We start from the raw sequence: 17,147 nt of genomic DNA on the forward strand, positions 1-17,147 counted from the left end.
GCCCTGAGTCAGGCTCTACCCTCAGTGGGGAGTCTGCCTCTCCCTCTCCCTCTCCCCCTCCCCCACCTTGCCCTGTCTCTGTCTCAAATAAAATCTTAAAAAAAAAAGAAAAAAAGAATGTGCTGAATGAATGAAACTTAATTGCAAGAGAATGTTTCTTCTCCTTTTTATGCTCATGAAATTCATGAAGGTAGTCAAAATAAAAGTTTTGCAAAGAAACTGCTTGCCCCACCCATCACTAATTGTAAGAACTGCCTTAGACCCTCCAGCTGGGATTAGAAAGCTGGCTTCTGATTCCAGCCAAGCTCTTCACAATAGGGATAGCTCCTCTTTCCCTTTTCCTTCTCAATGCCAGCTGGATTTTCTGGCCATTTATCTGATACTTAACCTCAGTCTGTTGTCCTTCCTGATGATCTGCAGTGTTTCCTAATAATCAGATTTCTTCCCACTACCATCAGAAAATCTACCTTTTGGTCAATATTTGTACTTTTTCTCTTTTTTTAAAGATTTTTATTTATTTGAGAGACAGAGAGCACATGCATGAGCAGGGGGATTGTAGAGGGAGAAGCGGACTCCTTGCTGAGCAGAGGGCCCCGACACAATGAGGGGCTCGATCCCAGGACCCTGAGATCATGACCTGCACTGAAGGCAGATGCTTACATGAATCACACAGGAACCCCTATATCTGTATGATTTTTTAAGGGAAGAGTTACAATCACTAGATCATATGTATGTGTTTGTATATGTTTTAACCTAAAGGATTTCTAGCTCTTAAAAAAAAATTACTTGAAATAATGCCAAACAGATTCCCTTGCTATTAAGAAGCTTAATTTAGACCAGTGCATTTGTCCACCGGATATTTGTGAATCATTCAGTAATTAAGCTCTGTGTGAGTTGTTGCTCGGAAAACTAATAGGGCTTACTCAGGCCAAGAAATCCGTCTGTGCGTTAGCAGAAGCAGAGCCAGTGCCTTTTGACCCCAGTAATCAAGTGTTCAGACCACAGAACCCTTCCAACTCCCTAATTACTTGAGCCACTGCACTCCAAGCTGGACTGGCCCCCATCATTTCCCAGATGGCAGCCTCTGGAATTCTGAAGTCTGCTGGACTTTGCTGTTAGCAGACCTCAAACGAGGCTTTCCCTGCCTCCTTCCTATTGCATGGTAATTAAAATGTATGGGTTTATGAGTTTTCTGTACCTGACTTATTTTTCTCCACTGAAACTGTCCTTAAAGTCTTATACACAAAAAAGGAGATGGAAGGATGGACATTAGGGAGTGGGGATGGAAATTTCCCAAACCGGAAATTTAAAAACAAAACAAACAAACAAAAAAACCCCACAAATCCCCTGTAAGTTGATACTATACATTGCAGACTCTGTAGCTTAAAGACTTCCTTGGTTACCTCTTTGTTGTTTTTTAAAACTTGAGTGAGAATCCATGACATTAAGTTATACTAATGGATTAGAGGTAGAAAACTGTAAAATTGTTTGTTTTACTTTTTTAATGAGTACCCTTATTGTGCCTGGGACATATATGATCCTGTATATGGTCCACTGGGAAATCTGTGTATGGAATGCTATGTGGGCAAGTATTCATAATATAAAGGGGATGGTGAAGAATGGACATAAGAGTCAGTGGATGTATTCTAAACTTGCCATAGCCAGACACTTGCCTTGTGTCTTTGGGTAAGATCTTATCCTCTCAAGAAATTAGGTAATTATATAATAAGGACATGGTTTGGATGGCCAGCAGTGGCTTCTTGGAAAACTGTGTTAAGAAGGATTCTAGGGTAGCACCCTGGCTCAGATGGAAAGAATGTTGTATTTTATAGCTGGGGGATGTGGCACACACGATGCCTAGACTAGATGATACACAGCATGTCCCTCTTAGTGTCAGATTTCTGTGATTCTGGGCCCTGTTTGAGGCTTCCTGCTTCTAGATAGAAAAACAGCTTCAACAGAAAAATGTAGTTGTTAACAGAGCAAGAATTCTGAAGCCATACTATCTGGATTCGAATCCCAGCTACTAGTTTTGTGATCTTGGGCAATTTTTTTTATGATCTAGTTTCCTTTATCCATGAATGCAAGGACTTTATATTTTTTCTTCATTGAGGTGTCCCTGTACACCAAGAACCATATCCCAAACATGGTAGGCAGGCGGTAAACACTAGTTCAAAGAATAAATGAACCTTTTGTAGACAGTGGCTGAAATTAGGTGAGCCATACATATAAGGCATTTACTGGTGCCTGGCACAGAATGTGCTCGGTAAGTTTTAATTGCTGATACTATTTCATCATATATTAGATAGCGCAAGTCTTTTAGATGACTTAATTTGCATTTTATTTTCCTGTTCCCAATCCTGAAGCTCTGTTATGAGACAGTAAGGCCTAGATAGTTAAGAAAGTAAGGGGCTAATTTATCAGAAATTTCAGAAAATTATTTTTACTTTGGCATTTAATATTTTGCTAATCTCAGTTTGTTACCAGAATATTCTGTTTGTAGATAAATGTTGCCAGTGTGCAATCTTGGAACATGTACTGTCCAAATTTGGTATGGGTTATACTGGCCCTCTGCACATCTCCCATTCTCCTCACCCATGCCTGCAGATTATGTTCATCCCAGGGGTGGAAATGTCTGACATGACTCTCTGGGCTCATGAGTGCAGTTGGAAGCCACAGAACTTAGCAAAGTTAGCTGGCCTGTACATGAATTGTGCCTGTAACTTTGGCCTCATTAGCACCATGGTATTTGTGACTATTTAACTGGTCCAGACTCGTCCCCATCAGATATAATTTCTTATGTTTGTTCTTATAATAAATCAAGCTGAAAGCTGATTCTAAGATGTATTAAAAGTCTTGAGAGAGTTTACCACTGTTGCAAAAGAGTTCAGCGTTTGGAATGTATGACTCTTACAAAGAAAACCTAGGCAGCCCCAGGGAACGATAAGAGAGCCCGCTCTTGGAGTGGTTTCCCTCTTCCCTGAAGACCCATCTGTCTCTCTGAGCCAGTCTGGTGGTTGGATTCCTTTTCCCAGGGCTGTCTCCCCTGTATGCTTCCCTTCTACTTGTCCTGTAGCCAAATCATAGATTAGCTATCATGACATATTATCAGTGGAAAAAACATGAGTTAGCTTCAGAATTCACTTGGGCAGAGACCTTTTCTTAAATGTAAGCATATAAAATGGATAAAGGTAGCATGGTGCCTAGCACATGTAGTTTTTTTTTTTTTTTTTTTTAAGTACATGCATAAAGTTAGATAGAGCTCCCCTGCTAGCAAGGGTTATCCAAGCCTCTAGGAGGTCCCTAAGGAATTAGGCCAAGTCCCTAGGTCTCTGAGATTCCATTTGAAGAATACTGGCATTAGCCTAGGGACAGACTTGACCTCTACAGCGGTAACAGAGAACACAGCTTGTTAGGTTTGAGCCAACCTGGAAGCCTTTCTCTATATAATTTGGATAGATGGCTGACCTATCTTGAGGGGTGTATGCACTTGGTTCTGTAAGTCCCTAATTGGAACTGCTAAGGAACCATTCATATACAGGAGAAATATATCTCATTAAGTACTGTACGAGTAGGTCCTGACTGCATTTGGGTTCACCTATAAATAATAATAATATGGAACATTTTGGAAGAATAAAATGCTTATTCAGCGTTCTGTGATCAGATTTATCCCCAGGCCCTAAATAAGAATGTGTACTTATCCCAGATAATAAACGTGACAGCTTACAGTAGGGTGGGTACTACCAGGTATCAGAAATAATTGTATCTTCATAATCCTCCTCTTCTCTTCATTATGTTATTAATTAAATCACAAAATCTACATTCTTCGTTTGTTTCTATTTATCCATTTGCAGAAGAATACTCAGCTTTGCTAGCCTAACTGATTTGAACATTGACTCTTCCTATTGGTGAAATACAGTTTTACATATTTTATATTAAATGTTTTACATAATATTTTTATATTGGTTATATAAAGTAAGTCCACGATGAATCCTTGAGATGGCAGTTAAACTTGATATGATTTGCGAAAAGAGCGGTTAACCTAGCTTTCACTTTTGTGGGGAGTGGGTAGGCGAGACTTTTCCTCTCTGAATACAAGCCTTTTGAATTTATGTGATCATGTGTGTAGGTTTCCCTCTTTCTTATTAGACTTCTGATCTACATTCAAATTTCTACTTTTCATAGGAAAATCTAGATAATCTCTTAAAAATCAAAACCAAAACCTAACCACTGGTGTTGAGTCTTGAGTGTAGAGTACATGAGGGTGTAGGATGTGTATGTGTGTGTGTGTGTGTGTGTGTTGTGTGCACACATGCAGAATTAAGAGGATCAAAAAAAAAATTAAGAGGGTCTCTGAAGAGAGAGAAGCTGACCCTCTGTGTGAGAGGGAGAAACTTCCCAGGCAAGAGGGTAGCAAGAGCAAAGTGCCTGTGACAGAAACAGACTGACCTGTTGGAGAGGCAAGGTGACTCTCTGGGAGGTGGGGATGGGTGACAAGTCAGAGAGTTAGGAAGGATACACTCAAAGGAGTCTTGGTCAACACTATTCCTGGGACAGGACTTTAGATTCCAACCCAAGGACCAAGATCCAGAACTTGTGATTGGTTTTTATGGGGATACCTTTAATTTCTTGCTCAGTTCTGGGTTCGTCTCTTTGAATTTTGGAACACATAAGATAATCATTACATGATGCAGTTTTCTCTTTGAAATCATGCAAATTTTCACGTATTTGCTTCTTGAGACAGGAGACTGTCTCTGGAGATCAGCCTTTTCCAGTTTCAAATTAAACTCTCTCTTCACGAATTCTGACTCTTAGGCACTTGTGAGCCACATCCATCTTCATTTCTTTCATACTGTGCAGGCTGCTCCTCCCCGCCCCCCGCCCCCTGCCGCCCAGAATGAGGTGTGCAAAATGCTTTCTTTACCTTACTATGCTGAGAGAAAATGAACAAACGAGCCTGTTTGCATAGAGGCTACTAGATCTGCCCTAGTTCAACTTTATACCAGTCTAGATCTGAGTGTGGTTACCTGACACTTTTCACTGGCTTTTGATTGTTGCCTTGAGTTAAAACTGGTCCTTTAAAGCCCCAATGTTTGGTTAGGGAATTGAGAATTACCCCAATGGCTGCTATTTCTGTAGCATCTGGATGATTTTTGCCATGGCATTGGGTGAAGAATCACATTTCACTTTTCTTGTCATAACAAGAGCTTTTATTCTTATTTCACTGCTTGAATCAAGCATTGGAAATTCTGTAGGATTGACTGTGTAAATCTGTCTAACACAGTACTGATTAACTCATTCTCACAAGGGTGGTTCTCTGGGCACTGAGAAGTGTTAGGAGCTTCACATCTAGAAGGAGGGGTCAGCACTAGAAGCCACCATTCCTTACTTCCCTGACAAAGTGCCAGACATGTATTCTTCATAATCCAGGGGCTTGCCTTCATAACTTGCTGGGCTGCCATACCCTTTCTCCTTCCAATTCTGGACTTCGATTACACAGAATTTCACTCACCATTTAGAAAAAAACCCTAAATAATAACTAAAGAAAATATTTACCTTTAGATAAGAAGTCTGAGGAATTACTGAGGTTATTTAATGTTTTGGCAGAGTCCGGGAAAGCAGTGAAAGATATTTCTGTTAACTTTCCAGATGTTATTTTTCTTTAGCATTTGAACAAATTAATGGACAAGGTGTTAATTTTTCTTATTTTTTTCTCCTACAAAGAACTTCAGATTTTACTCTTCTTAATGAATCTCCTCTAATTCTCCGCCTCTCCCCCTCCCCCCATCCTGCTCCCCACACTTTATTGTTTTGCCAAGAACATTTTGTGACCCTTGTTCAACTAACTAGACTATTAAAAACATTTTTGGCCCATTTTATAAAGCCAAAGAATATGCTTAAAAAAGGGACATGTTGTTGAGGGAACCAGCCTTTTAAGTGGTGCTTTCAGTATTCCTGTGATGTGAAGTATAGAACTGGACCTAACGGTTTCTGGACAAAGAGAAAATGGAGGAAGCACAGACTGATGAGTTCGTGCTTACCCCACAAGTTTAATTGAGAGGGCTGGCCCAAGGTGAAGTGCAGCACAGCAGCCACGTAGGCAGGAGGGGTGCAGAATTCACTGTGTGGCCTTGGCCATCACAAGAACCATCTTGCACTCATCAATCTGAGAACTCTTGTGTTTCAAAGATCTTGAGTAAAGTATTGTGTCAACTGTTGTGATCCGTGTTGAACAGAGAAGTTGAACACAGTGTTAGGTATTTGATTATATATATATATATATATATATATTTTTTTTTTTTTTTTTTTTTTTTTTTACTTTTTCATTTGCTCCTTTTTTTCCCCTTGTCTTCTAAGGAATATCTGAATCCTGTGTTTCAGCTATTGTGGAAATGAGAGAAGAACATCTTAACCTAGTACAGTCTCTAGCTTGTCAGTGATGTTTGTTTTAGATATTTATCCTTGCTTTTTTTTTTCTTTCCTTGACATGAAATATTTATTGTGGTTATCATCTGTGTCCACTGTAATGGTAAATAATCACACAGTGTATAGGACCTGGTTTGCTACTGATTTTTTTGCGTGAGTCTGAAATGGCGCATTTTAACTTAAGTATTTAGCAAACATTTTTAAAGCTACAGATGGCTCATTGGGTCTGTATTAACATATATGAGTATATGTTCCAAAACTTCACCCAAACAGGAAAGCGACCTTTTTGTGTGTGACTTGAACTGTGGTGGCTACTTAAGTGGGAGTTTTTCAGCATATGAATCAGTGATTTAACTGGCATATCAGAGAACTCTGGAAGAAGGAACATTTCATCCCCGCATTTCCAGACCTTTTATCGCACTAAATCACAAGTCAGGGGCCTGACAATGAAATCCTTTTTGTATCTGGGTTGAAAAGGCTTTAAGAGTTGAACTCAATGCTCTTTATGGTGAGGTATGTTCTGTAGGTGCCAAATAAATTTAAGAGCAAGCTTGTTGTCTTTGTTATTGCTAGTAAAGAGAGATTTACTACCTGAGATTATCTCATTCCTGTGGTGACATCATCAGCTCCTATAAAGATTATTGTATCTATTAAAACTGAAGATCACAAACTTTGTGGACACAGATACTGTGGTTTTACTTGCATCGACTTAGAGAGTGCTTTGTGTATGGCTTCATCGACATATATTCAGAGGTGTGATCACAGTTTTATTGCACAGTATGATGTGGCTGGGATCCTGTATCTACCACTTACTTATGCCTTCAGCAAATGTGTAATGGGTGTTGGCTATGCCCTGTGCAGGCCATCAGAGATAGGGAATCAGAAGTCAGCAGGACGCTTCTCCTGCCCGCCCGCCCCCCCCCCCACCCAAGATCATGATTTGATGCAGGAGAAGTAAATTGACAATTAGCACAGTTCTATTACCACTAATGTTAATAGAGGTAGACCTGGGTGTATGGGTGGAGTGCCAGTATAGACTTGCTGGGAAAGATCCTTACAGGTGAGGAGATACCTAAGTCAGAGCCCTGAGCTGTCTAGGAGCAACTTGGGGCAAAGGGAGACCCGTTTCAGGAACATGAAAAGTGAAAGTGTGGTTAAAATGTTGCTGCTCAAATAATAATAGCAATAATGATAATAATAATAAAAGTGTTACTGCTCTAGGGTTCCTTGTCTTCTGTCACATTTGTAATTTGTAAGTTGAGTTTTCTAGCTATTATTCTGGTAGAATTCTGTGTTTCTGAATTACATGTGAAAGGCCAGATTTCAGTTAATTAGTTTGAATATATTAGCCACCAAAGTAACAGTCTTTCTGTGTTGCTGTTGCAGACTTGCCTGTGGAGGAGCAATAGGTGAAGGCCCCAACACACTGGTGTAGGGTTTTTAGCAAACCTGTACCCTCTCCTGGACTCTCTCCTTGCTTTAAGTTGAAGAGCTTAGGCTATAAAATTCTTGAAAACATTTGAGTGCCAAAGTGTTATTATTACAGGGTGTGGAAACTCAAGATGAAAAGGAGTCGAATTTTAAAGTGGAAGAGATTAACTTAGTTAGGCTTTGCTTTCCATAGACACTTCGGACGCAGCCCATTCTGCTCTTCCCGGGTCACATGGAGGAGCACTGACTTTCAAAGAAGCACTCTGGCTTTCAGAATCAGTCCTTTAAAATAGAAAGATGAGCAAGTGGTATATATTGGCACATTTTGTCTGTACAGAAAATTGCGTTTGTAACCCCATGTGTATTCTCATTCTCAACCACAGCTTCTGAGGAAAAGGCATATTGGAAATGACATTGTGACCATTGTCTTCCAAGAGCCTGGAGCACTTCCTTTTACTCCAAGAAGCATCCGATCCCACTTCCAGCACGTCTTTGTCATAGTCAGAGTACACAATCCGTGCACCGAAAACGTGTGTTACAGGTGAGCCAGCAGTCCTGCGCTTGGACTCTGTCAGCTATATTTCAGCAGCACACCTTCTCCTGAAATATCTTTGTTTTCCAATTATTATCTCTAACCCCATCATTATCCTTTTTTCTTTTGCTAATTATATTTCCACTGTCTTCACTCAGGTACTTGCTGTACAAAGTAACTGCCTCCTTCCCGTTTCGAAAAGTGAAATGCCTAGCAGTTCAAAATTGTAGATTACGCATTTCCTCAATTTTCCCCTTAAAAACTGCATCCAGCCCCTGCCGGAACCATAGCTTAATTGATACCAGCCTTGGAGGTGGATGATGTGGCCATTTCGGTTCTTCCTGAGCAGAAGTAATTACTGTGGTGGGAAAACCTTGCTTCTCATCCAAGATTTTGGAAACACTCACCCCCACAGGGCTCCTGAGACCAGGAGTTGATGCTTGTGTTGGTGACTTCAAAGAGCCATACTTGTGCCGCAGAATCCCTAGCCTGTTTCTGACTTTTCCTTTCCCCTCCCCACAGACTCTTTTGTAGGAAGTAGTTGCCCCTGGAAGATCATGTCTTACGGGGTAAAAGAGTGGGTGTCTGACCTAAGTTTAGAATCCAGCGCTGCTGCCTGCGGTGCTTTGTACAAGTTATTTAATGCTTTGGAACCTTTCATTCCTTCTCTTAAATTTGAGGATAATAGTACCTACATCAGTGTGTAGAATAAATAGCAGAAATTATGCAGAACACCCATTAGAGTTCCTAGCAGTCACCAAAGATTATTTCCCTTTATCATCCTAAAACAGTAAGTGCTGTTTCAGCTGCCTCCTGGGCCAAGCTGGGGCTCATGTGTGTGCACTGGGAGGGGATGGGAAGATGGGGAAGACTGTAAAGGATGTTCTCCTAAAGGCAGAGAAACTAGTCTGTGTGTTAGATGTGGCTGTTTTACAGGCCTGCCCCACGCCTAGCCCATCTCAAAGGAACACAGAGTCTATAAACTAGTACTTCCTAGCCTGAATGTTGCCTCACAGCTTGTTAAATGCAGTCATTCTCCCACCCTACTGAGGTACAGTGTGCTAGTATCAGACTTGTAGTTGGCCTGAGCATCGGTGAGTTTCCCTCCCACGGTGATTCCTTAGTCACATCTGGGTAAAGACCACTGACCTGAATGCTCAGAACTACTTTCAAAAAATGAGATTAAAAAAAAAAAGAGAGAAACAAAAACCATAACATCCATGCTATAAAACAGATTGACGTTGATACAAACATGGTAAGTTGGATTATTCTTCTGAGATCTCACCCAATGAATGGTAATTATGAAGAATAATCTTAAATGAACCTTCCTAATGGATTGGAAACTTAAGCCTAAGGCTTTATGGAATTTGGTGTTATTTTATTGGCTGCTATTTTTAGGTCAAATCAAGTATTTTTAATTACTTTCCCTTATAGTTTATACTGATGTCAGGAGATGGTTCATGAGCACCAAAAATCTTAAAAGTTATCAGTAATGTCTATTTTTACTTGTTTCAGATTTTCTGGTTTTAATAAAATTACTAGGGAGGGATATTGAAACCAGTATTGGACTAGATGTAGATCTTACCTTTAAACAAAGTAGATTGTGTACTGTATTCTATGATAGATGGTAGCATTGTGCAAATCATTCGACTATGGAGTCGTTGGTCTTTAAGAAACCACGTTGTTATCATTAAATTACCATTTGCTAATGAGATTCAAATATGAAGTCAGTAGCGTGCCTCAAATTTTGGGAAGTGCCTCATAAACATTTGTACTGATCATGCTTAAAAACTTCATGAGTATCCCACAACGACTCAGTAATAATCTTCTTGAATACTATAGTCAAATCAATTCCATAACATTTTATAAAGCCATATTAACTCTGTCACATGGAATAAGGTACAGTGCTTAGATTTTCCAAAAACACCTTATAGGGCTCTTCCATATGCCATTCCTCAAAACACACCAGAGACAAAATAAATTCATTAAAATCATTTCCAAGGAAATGATAAAATATAGTCCAGGTCTACTATTCTCTAAATTGCTATGTCTTAACCCATGGATGCATCTTGAAGAAGACTAAATAAATCACATGCACCTCAGGGAACCCCCACAAATACTGTTTCTCTGATGAGCTTTGTGCACGTGTTGAGTGGTTGGCACGTTCTGACTGATGAGGACCTACAGGACTGCTTAGTTTAGATCCATAGTCTAGACTCACTGTCAGTTGAGGTGACTTTCTCCTGTAAGAACTGTCATGACTGGCAAGTCCAGAAAGGTAGAAAGGCATGCTCTCACTTTAGAAAGGTAGTCTGAGGTGCCTCCCACAGATGCAGCAGAGTTCCCAAGAAGTGAGGCTGGGTCTACTAGAGCCTGGGGAGAGACAATGAGGTAGCATCTCCAAAGCTCCATGTACTCTGAAATCTTAAAAAAGCAAACTTAACTAATTGCATCTTTCTTTAGACAAGATGCTTTAATTTTACTAGCAATAGCTATTGCAGAGCTAACCTTGAGGGATTTATGTGTTTGTATACTTTCCAAGATAAACTCTTTGCAAAATGCATCCCATGGTAACTTAATGAGTAAACTTCTTGCTATGTAGGTTCGGTAGTGTGAGATGGTATCTACCGAGAGCGATGGCTTCCTCTTTAGAAAATCTAATATGTAGTCCCTCTGGACAAAAATTAGATGATAGTATTACATAAATGACTAAAATAGTGATTGTTTGTGATAGTAATAATGATAAAATAGTTTGCATAATAATAGCTTTACCTGCATTACTTGGTTTCATGCTCACCATGGCCTTTTGAGAATGGCACTCATTCTCCATGTTACAGATGAGGAAACTGAGACATGGAGGGATTAAGTTGCTAGCTCAGAGCCTCTCAGCAGGCAGTAGAGCTGGCATCCCAAACAGGGCATGGCATCTGCTCATCACTTTGTTCTCCCCAAACCCTTTAACTTGTATATCAGGGAATGCTCATTTCTGTGTTGCTGCTTTCAGTGGAGGGTCTTATCTTTAGATATACCATCAAGTTATTTGGGTAAAATAAGATTCTGAGGAGCACCTGGGTGGCTCAGTTGGTTAAATCATCCAACTCTTGATTTCTGCTCAGGCCATGATCTCAGAGTCATGGGATTGAGGCCCATTACAGGCTCTGTGCTCAGTGGGGAGTCTGCTTGAGATTCTCTTTCTCCCTTTCCTCCCCTGTCCAGTCCTGCTCATGCGTGGGTATGGTATGCTCACTCTCTCTCAAATAAATAAATAAAATCTTTAAAATAAACACAAAAGAAAGAAATTCTGAAATATATTCTTGCGTCAACCCATTGAAAATCATCTAAATCTAGCCAAGGAATATTCCTCTGACCTCAACTCTGTTTGAAAGAATTATATATACTTCTGTAACCAGCAATCTCTAATTGATCTCCATTCCATAATATCATAGTGATCCTGGAATAGCCAGACCTGAATTCTGGATACTTTTCATGTACAATTTGGATCTGAGATGCCCAGGATTTTAGTTGATCAAGAAGTTAATATACTGTATGTAGTGGAGAGAACTTCCAGTTAGATATTAGGGTCAGTAATTTGGGGCAAAAACAATTGCCCTGTTTTTTTTTTTTTAAACAATTGCCCTTTTGTAAGATACTTCCCTTTATCCACTATGGAGCTCTACAGTGAGATCTTTTTTTGGAACACAGTTAGATATAAAAAGTTTTCCCTGATGCTTTGGCTTAAATGCCTACAGGTAGTCAAAGTAGCTTGAGATCCATAGAACAAGGTACAAAAAAGAAATCCTGCAAAGTGTCACATGAGATTGGGCCACCTGAGCCTTCGGTGAGTACAGTTCTTTCAGGACTTTGTGCTGATTACTGGAAGAAACAATTTCGGGGAGGTGATAACATGAGTTTACTGGGATGGCAGGTCCCAGTGTGCAGATAGGCCATGGGAGCTCACTGACTAGTGTAAAGGAGAAGCAACAATATGTGGTTAGCATTATCTCAAGTCCAGACAGGTAGCTTTGTGACAGTCTCTGAAGATTAAAATGTGAGGACAAATTAATTCCTACTCAGTCTAGAATGTCCACTCTCAGGGTAGTATCAAGAGGAAAATGAGTCAAGGATGAGGTGGGTCCCAAAGATACTTCAGCCTCTATAGCATTTTTAAGGCCTTTCTTTGTGGACACAGTCAAGTATGCCCTATCACTGTCTGGTTTAGTGTATTCACTGCCATCCCTGAATGAATTAGGTGCCTCTGTCCCAAAGAGAATCAGCCTTTCCCTCCCCTTTCATACCAGCTACAGCTCCATGCAGACAGTCTGCCCAGCTTCCCAGAAGTGACTCACTCTCCTGAAGAGTGCAGATTAAAGCAAAGGTGAGAGAGATCTGGAGACTGTTCTTTTTAAGAATCTAACCAACCACTTTCCAGAAGAGGAGCCCACACCTAACAGAACAAATTTGGACAGAATTATTTCATTCCTTTGTTCACCATGTTCAAAATTTTCAGTAACAATGAAGGTGAAGTATAGATCACTTCCTTTATTTCAATGTAGAAAATATCAGCGCAGGCAGACATGAGATTAGTACTGATGCTGAGTTTCCTCTGAAACTCTGGGTTTCCCTTCCCACTGTTGATCCATTACCCTCTATCTAAGTCAGCTGGAGAAGCCGTGACAAAGTACCCACAAGCAGGTTGGTTTTAAACAACTGATATTTATTTCTTACAGTTCTGGAATCTAGAAGTCCAGGATTAAGCTGTTGGGAGATTTGGCTTCTCCAGGGGCCTCTCTTTGGCTTATAGATAGTTGCCTTCTTGTTGGGTCCTCCAGTGGTCTTTCTTCTATGAACATGTGCCCCTGGTATCTCTCTGTGTGTCCAAATCTCCTTTTAAAAGGACACCAGTTAGATTGGATTGGAGCCTAATGACCTCATTTTGACCTAATAAAAAATAAGGCTTTATGGCTCTATCTACAAGTACAGATACATTCCAAATTACTTGGGTTCAATACAAATTTTAAGGAGACGTAACTCCACCTATAACACCCCACATCTACTAAGTTTGAAAAACAAACAAGCAAACAAACACTGGATATCCAGAAATTAGTATGACAAAAAGCTACAAAGTAGATGGCATGAGTTGTATGGGTATATGTCACATTTCTGAAGGCAAATATTATGGAATTACAGCTCATTTTGTTTCCTGTTTTTCTTTCTCAGTGTTGGAGTTTCTAGATCAAAAGATGTGCCACCTTTTGGTCCACCAATTCCCAAAGGAGTAACTTTTCCAAAGTCAGCAGTATTTCGGGACTTCCTTTTAGCCAAAGTAATCAATGCAGAAAATGCAGCCCATAAATCAGAAAAGTTTCGAGCGATGGCCACTCGAACAAGGCAAGAGTACTTGAAGGATCTGGCGGAGAACTTTGTCACGACCGCCACTGTGGATACCTCTGTGAAATTCAGCTTCATTACACTGGGTGCAAAGAAAAAGGAGAAAGTAAAGCCAAGGAAGGATGCCCATCTGTTCAGTGTCGGAGCAATCATGTGGCATGTAATAGCTCGGGACTTTGGCCAGTCTGCTGACATTGAATGTCTTCTTGGGATTTCCAATGAATTCATAATGTTGATTGAAAAGGATTCCAAGAACGTTGTATTTAACTGTTCCTGCAGGGACGTCATTGGGTGGACATCTGGATTAATGAGTATCAAAGTGTTTTACGAGAGAGGGGAATGTATCCTTTTGTCCTCAGTGGATAACTGTGCTGAAGACATCAGGGAAATTGTCCAGCGATTAGGAGTAAGTACAGGTTTTGTGTTTCTACCATCCTAGGTCTTTAATAACAGATTATATGGGCTTCACTGTGGAAATTGTACCACGATTTTGGCACCTAGAGAATGAATTATTATTTCATGTGGCTACAGGGCTTAATTCTGAATACTGTGTCCATTTGAGCAGGTGCTAAATATGAGTGGTAGAGAAGCACCTGTTACAAACCATTTGGAAAGGAAAAGTTAGACAACTTCCAAAAGGGAACATCAGGATGTATTTTTATAGTATCTGAAAGAAAAAAAAGTCTAGATAATATGTCTGTGTGTAGAGACTGCCACGTCAGTACTCTTCTAGGGGAGATTAATGGGTATACAGTTGCCATTGGCCCTATGAATGACTATGTCCTCTTTGCGACTTCAATTCTGTGTGTGTTTATACAGCAGGCATTTTTCTTTAGTCTACCAGATTCAATATATTATTAATCTCTAGCCACAGTTTCTTCATCAAGTTTTATAGAATTACCCTTTGAAACTTTAAGAAAAATCAGTCATAAAACATTTTTCTTAAATATTATTTTAGTACAGAACTCCTAAATGATATCCACAGTGTGTAACAGTTAAAATTTCTGATCCTGATTTTCACACAGAAAGATCCAGATTTTAGTTTGTCTGTCAAACCAGTTATAAAAATAAATCAAATATACTGTAAGAACCCAAATGCGCTTTGACAAAAGAATTTCTCATGTTTAAATCTCCCCCCAAGGGGATGGACATTTCAGTTTTTAGAAAAGATTTAGTCAATTATGGATCATGAAAAAAGAACTTATACCTATTCCCTGTCCCATTTCCTCCCACTAAATATAAATCTCCCCTTTGTTATTTGAGACCACGTATTAGAGACAATACAATCAAGTCAGTATCTGCTAGCCTTGGAGAAATAATGTAATTATTTGTAGACACTATTTACAGGAACAGACCTCAGTGTGTTCAATAGTATTATTGAGTGTATGTGCATAAACATAGATGTGATTTGGGGATGATTAAGTATGTGATTAGTTTATGTGTCTGGAGAATTGAGTTATCTTTGTGAGTTTCAGGATGCACTATGCTTTTGATAATGTCATAAATACTTCTTTTTAGGAAATACACTTAGTCATTACAATCTGTGCTCCTGAAAATACAACACAAATAAACACCACTTCACCAATCACTAAAATGCACATTTCATAGGTCCTTACCCATTCACTGTCTTGGAGATCCCGTTCTACCATTTTCCTAGAAAAGCAGTGGTATGGCTAATGTGATGGAGTTGCCTAATGTCTGGATTATGTTAGAGGAAATGTATTGTGTGTCTAAGATGACTTGCAGCAGGAGATTTTGGACACAAACCAACCCACAGACAGTTTTGAAGGATTAGAACATAAGATTGGTACAGGGTAGTAGCAACAGAAATGCAAAGAAAGAGGATGCTGCATTCATAGTGCAGATTTGGGGGAATGAGTGCTAGTCGGCAGGCGGTAGATTCAGTGTGCATTTAATAGTGGTGGAAACTGAAATTAAAGGTGTCTATTATGTAGGTAGAGACCCAGGAGGAATGAGAGCTTACCCCTAAAGGGATATTCGTGTGCAATCTGTGACCCATTCTCAGGGACCTACTCTCAGAAGAGCCCCTGCTTGGTTAAGTGCTCTGCTGTCACCATCTTGAAATTCTAGTCTTTGCCCAGGGGCCCTGCATTTTTATTTTGCACTGGGCCCCACCAATTATGTGGCCAGCCCTGGGTAGGTACATGGATAAGAAGCCACCATTCTCCTATGATTATTGAGTCCATGTGAGTATGTAAGGAACTCCAAATAACTGATCCTTTACCCTTTGAAAATGTTAAGAAGCAAGGAACAGAAGGGATAAAGAGATAGCAAAAAACAAAAGTAGGGCAGGTAGCAGGTATTTGGAAGAAATAAGCAGGAGAGAGACATAGGTCTTAGGAAAGGATTGTTCACTCTTTAGTCTGATACATAGATGTTAAATTTCAACTGAAAATTGCATTAATATTGGAAAGAAGGCAAGGCATACGTCATACATATGCAGACTTTTGGTAGGAGAATATAGTTGAAACAAAATTGAAAAAAAAAGGAAAATTCTATTCAGGTTGTACATATTACAAAAGTATTTTTCCAACAATTTCCAGTTAGTTCAGTTCATAACTTTGCAAGCCTCAATCTTTGAAAACTTCAACACTAACACCAATAATACCATGCCCCATTTTTCCTGAGCTGCCAGCTGTCCTGTGTGTCTATGGGACATTGATGGGATAGGCCACATGTGTGCCCCTGTGGGTAACCATGGAAACAGACAGTGGACATACACTGAACCCAGCCCAGTCCTACAGCTGTACTTACACTTGTAATTCTTATTAAATAGGAATCTGTGTATTCCAAGCGTGTTTCATGGAAATGCAGCATTTATTAAACTGCAACTTTATACATTAGCTCTGTGCTTTAGGGGATTATGGGTATGATACTTCCTGACTTTAAATTTCCCACAAATAAGTAATGCCTTAGTCATCAAATGACATTTAATGACCCCGTGTTTTTTCTTTCTGTGCATGTAAGTTACTCTCAGTAAGCACTTTTGAGGGTGGCATTAACTAATTATCAGTGCTTTAGTGCACTGCGAGGGACACAGACCTTTCTTCCATGTTCCTTTTTGTGATACAGCTGTAGACGCACGCTCTTGGGGGAAGGTCAGAGCACTGAAGCTGCTTGTGTTTGGGGTTCCCCTTGGCCCCCAAAGGATAGATCCCAGAGGTGAAGAAGAGGTGGCCCCACAGGTGCAGAAGGTCTCTGCTGCCTGCAAGAGTGCCATCCTGCACACTGCCCTTGTCGGCAGATGCCAGGGAGCCTGGGAGGCCTGCCCACATTTGAATTAAACCACCCCACCCCCCCGCCCCCACCCCCGCCAGGCAAGTAGAGGCAGTCCACCCACAGGAGACAG

At 40.1% G+C, this 17,147-nt stretch overlaps 1 protein-coding gene across 7 annotated transcripts in view; it reads left to right on the plus strand.

Annotated features, from left to right (window-relative positions):
- Positions 1-17,147, plus strand: part of SIPA1L2 (signal induced proliferation associated 1 like 2) — a 212,729-nt gene that overhangs the window by 135,654 nt on the left and 59,928 nt on the right. For all 7 annotated transcript variants that reach the window (XM_072823065.1, XM_072823066.1, XM_072823061.1 and 4 more), the window contains 2 exons: positions 8,241-8,398; positions 13,607-14,183. In XM_072823065.1, coding sequence (XP_072679166.1) covers positions 8,241-8,398; positions 13,607-14,183 — 735 coding nt within the window. The remainder of the gene's footprint in view (positions 1-8,240; positions 8,399-13,606; positions 14,184-17,147) is intronic.

This window comes from Canis lupus, chromosome 4, assembly GCF_048164855.1.
Source record: "Canis lupus baileyi chromosome 4, mCanLup2.hap1, whole genome shotgun sequence".
Taxonomy (NCBI): domain Eukaryota; kingdom Metazoa; phylum Chordata; class Mammalia; order Carnivora; family Canidae; genus Canis; species Canis lupus.